Source organism: Microtus ochrogaster, chromosome 2 (assembly GCF_000317375.1).
Source record: "Microtus ochrogaster isolate Prairie Vole_2 chromosome 2, MicOch1.0, whole genome shotgun sequence".
NCBI lineage: Eukaryota > Metazoa > Chordata > Mammalia > Rodentia > Cricetidae > Microtus > Microtus ochrogaster.
Window position 1 is genome coordinate 65,982,183 of NC_022010.1, and position 4,302 is coordinate 65,986,484.

General features: G+C 43.6%; 1 protein-coding gene across 1 annotated transcript in view; it reads right to left on the reverse strand.

Moving 5' to 3' along the window:
* Positions 1-4,302, reverse strand: part of Cep97 (centrosomal protein 97) — a 24,297-nt gene that overhangs the window by 11,518 nt on the left and 8,477 nt on the right. The window contains exon 5 of the mRNA XM_005345134.2: positions 3,345-3,511. Within this exon, the coding sequence (XP_005345191.2) occupies positions 3,345-3,511 (167 nt within the window). The remainder of the gene's footprint in view (positions 1-3,344; positions 3,512-4,302) is intronic.

The window sequence follows — 4,302 nt, forward strand, 5'->3', positions numbered from 1 at the left end:
CTGATCTCATCATCATATCCAACCACCAATGTTTAGGTGACTCAGGAAAGAGGAAGATGCACACAGGAAACTGCCTGAGAACTACCCAGTCAGCATAGCCAACCTATGCAGTGTGCAACTGTAACAACCTGGAGGTTTTATTTTTGTTGTTGCTTTAGGAGACAATGTCTCAATGTCAGCTGGGGCTGACCTTGAACTTGCTAATAGCTGAAGCTGGTAGAGCCTTGGCCTAGCATGCATGAATACCCGGATTCAATCCCAGGACCATGTGAAGCCAGCATGGAAGCAGGCCTGGAATCTAGCTCTGAGGGAGTGAAGGCCAAGAGGTTAGATCATACCTTGGCTACACAGGGAGAGACCTCAATAATAGCCTGGCTGCATAAGACACTATCTCACAAGAGAGAGAGAGAGAAATTTATAATCATAATATAAGATATGCCTCCTATAAACCATACTTTCTTTTTCTTTTCTTTTTTTTTTTTGTTTTTGTTTTGTTTTGTTGTTTTGTTTTTGAGTTTTCAAGACTGGGTTTCTCTGTGTAGCTCTGGTGGTCCCAGAACTCACTCCGTATATCAGTTGGCTTCAAACTCAGAGATCTGCCTGCCTCTACCTCCTGAGTGTTGGGATTAAAGGCATGAGCCACCACTGCTCAGCTCATATTTTCATTTTTAAAATGCATTTACAGGGCCAGCAAGATGACTGAGCAGATAAAAGCACTTGGTACTCAGACCTAATGACCTAAGTTCAATCCTGAAATCTACATAAAAAGCCAGATTCAGCAGTATGCTGAATCCCAGCATTCTACAGCAAGATGTAGAAATAGAAAGTGCCAGAAGGTAGTGGGACACCACCCCTGAGGTATGAAGCAGGAACAAGAACAGAAAGCAAAGAGTTGGGGGAAAGAGAACCATCTCCCAAAAGGATTTTTGGAAGTGAAGGCTAAACTGTGCTGAGCCCATGCATGCATATTTTCTGAGGGCAGAAAATAAAAGGAGGCATAGTAAAGAGATAATCCACCGTGCCTTCCATCTCCACAGCCCAGTTTCCTGAAGGCTCTAAGGACCATGCAACAGTCTCTAGAAGACACAATCTTGGTGGAACAGGTTCCCAGCTCCAAGATGCAGAGACCATCAGTGATCTAAGGATGGACTCAAAGGCATCAGAAGGTGAGAAACAGTATAGTATGTCTGCTTCAGGTTCCAAATTGAAACACCATGTGCATTTTCCTAGTGCATCATAAAAGGACACTGGGTTCTAACATATTATTAACACCCCCTTTACACATATGATAGATAGCTAACAAGGTTTTGTGGGAGTAAGCCAAGATCTTATATCATATTCATGTGGATTCTAGGAAAGAATGTTACCATTTCTAAGCAATCAATAAAATTACTTTTAAGACATAGATTGTTATAAGCTTGGCATTTAGAATTACTAGCTCTAATCTCTAGGGCTAATAATCACTTTTTTCATATTTTTATTTTATGTGTATGAATATTTTTGCCTGCATGTATAACTATATACCAAATGCATTTGGAGGACATAAGAGCATCCCCAAGAACTAGAATTACAGCTAGTTGTGAACCATCATGTAAATGTAGGGAACAGAACCCAGGAAGAGCAGTCAGTGTTTATATCTGCTGAGCCATCTCTCCCTCCCCCCACTCCACCCTTTTTTTCATATATAGTTGCTCTATAGTTAAATATGATTTGAATTTCTGATCCTCCTACTTTCATCTCTCCAGTGCTGGAATCACAGGCATGCACCACCATGGCCAGTTTTATCAGAAAACCAGGGCTTTGAAATAGTCTCACGATGAAATAGAAGCTTGCTCTTTACTGGCTAGCCAATAATCTACCACTTGTTTCTGCCATCTGCTTCCCCATCCTGGGGCTACAAGTAAAAGAAGCTATACTTGGCTTTTTATATGGGTTCTCAGGCTTGCAGAGCAAGGGCTTCAAACATGGTAGGCAAGCACTCTACCAACTGAGCTGTATTCCTTACCCGAGGCTAGGTCTCATGTAGTCCAGGCTGTTGTAGAACCAACAATGTATCCTGGATGACTAGGAACACCTAATTCTTCTATCCCTGCTTCTCAAGGGCTGGGATTACTTAAATGTGCCACAGCACCTGCTCCCAGCCCTGATGTTTACCTTCTGCCTGTTCTAAGAAAGGAAGGATAATCCTGAATCGCCAGCACAATCCGCGCTATGATTACACCAGCATTTTTAATTAAAAATAAAAACAACTATCTTTTCTCATTTTACATTCCGATCCCCTTCTCCCGCTCCCTCCATCTTTTCTCCCACACCACCCCCCATCTACTCCTCAGAGATGATAAGGCTTCCCATGGGAAGTCAACAAAGTCTAGCATATTGCTTTGAGGCAGGACCAAGGCCCTCCCCACTATATCTAGGCTAAGCAAGGTATCCCTCCACAGAGCATGGGTTCCAAAAAGCCAGTACTGGTGTCACTGCCAGTGGCCCCACAGTCTGCCCCAGTCATACAAGTGTCACCCACATTCAGAGGGCCTATGCTGGTTCCCCCACCGTCAGTGAGCCCCCATTAGCTCAGGTAAGCTGTATAGATAAGATCTCCCGAGGAAATTGGGAGTGTGGGGGTCGGAGGAGAAGAGAGGGTAGAAGCGGAAGGGAGTAAGGTGAGCGGGGATGAGAACTGAACAGAATGGATGTTCAAGATGGGGAAGGACAGAGAGGAGAGCAAGGAAAGAGGTATCTTGATTGAGAAAGCCATTATGAGGCTAGCAAGAAATCTGGCACTAGAAAAATTCCCAAGAATCCACAAAGATAAGCCCAGCTAAGACCCTAAGCAATTGTGGAGAGAGTGACAGAACTGGCCTTGTCCTGTAGTAAGATTGATGACTATTTTTTTTTTCTTTTTGGTTTTTCCAAGACGGGGTTTCTCTGTGTAACAGCTCTGACTGTCCTGGAAGTAGCTTTGTAGAGCAGGCTAGCCTCAGACTCACTGAGATACCTGTCTCTGCCTCCTAAGTGCTGGGATTAAAGGCATACGCCACCACCAACCAGCTTGATGACTATCTTAAATATCATCATAGAACCTTCATCCAGCACCTGATGGAAGCAGATACAGAGGTCCACAGCAGAACAATGATTGGGCTAAGCTCCCAAAGTCCGGTCAACGGGAGACAGGAGCAATATGAGCAAAGGGGTCAAGACCATGATGGAGGTACCCACGGAAACAGCTTATCTGAGCATTTTTAATTTGTAAATATACACTTTTTAGAAAAATTCAGCAATTAATCCATAGCAAACTAGAAATGATCTCTCCTTGATTGAGACCATGTTAAGCAGATCATGTTCACCTTTCCTTCTGAGAAATCACGTATCCATCCAGTACTCTGAGGTTTAAGCACCAGTTGACAATGTACGGCCGATAGTCAAATCCTGGAATGGACGGTGTTGCCATCACACAAGGATTGTTCATGATTGACAACTGCTCCAACTCACTGAGAGAGGCCAAGAACGAGATCTAAAACAAAAGACAAGGATCCTTGTTGAACAAAATGAATGTTCAGTGTCAAGCACAGGGCTTCCGCTGATTACATAATTTTGGCAGCATATGAGAATGTCACAATTTCCCTCTTGTTCTAAAAAGCATTAAGCAATTCTCTACTGTTAGCCACTGACTTCCAAAATTCTAAAACCTGGTCATTCGTCCTTGCTACACAAGGAAAAACATCAGCATTATTTAATTAAGAAAACCATATTTGCTTTCTTTGAGGCAGGGTCTCATTTAACCCAGACTGATCTTCAGCTTTAACCCTCTTCCTTCTATTTACTAAGTGCTGAGATTACAGACATAAAGGACTTTGCCTGACTTGAGAAAACCCTATTGGGAAACATAATAGAAGCCATGGGAAGTGGATGTCTCTCTCCTACCAATCACCAGTGATGATAATGGCAGCATTACAACTGAAATTCAGCCTGCTGACCTCCAATGTTAAGAAAATGGAGAAAGGAAGATGCTGATGCTCTAGGGCCAGATATTTCACCAGGGCAGTAATTCTCCCAAGGTGATCTAAAATGAGCTTGAGAACCTCTCCTATCTCTCCTGGACTTGTCCTTCCTGGATACCACAGAGTCCAGGACTTCCCCTTCCTGGATACCACAGAGTCCAGGACTTCCCCTTCCTGGATCACATAGAATCCTGGACTTCCCCTTCCTGGATCCCATAGAATCCTGGACTTGTCCTTCCTGGATCTCACATAGTCCAGGACTTCCCCTTCCTGGATCCCACAGAGTCCTAGACTTTTTCCTTCC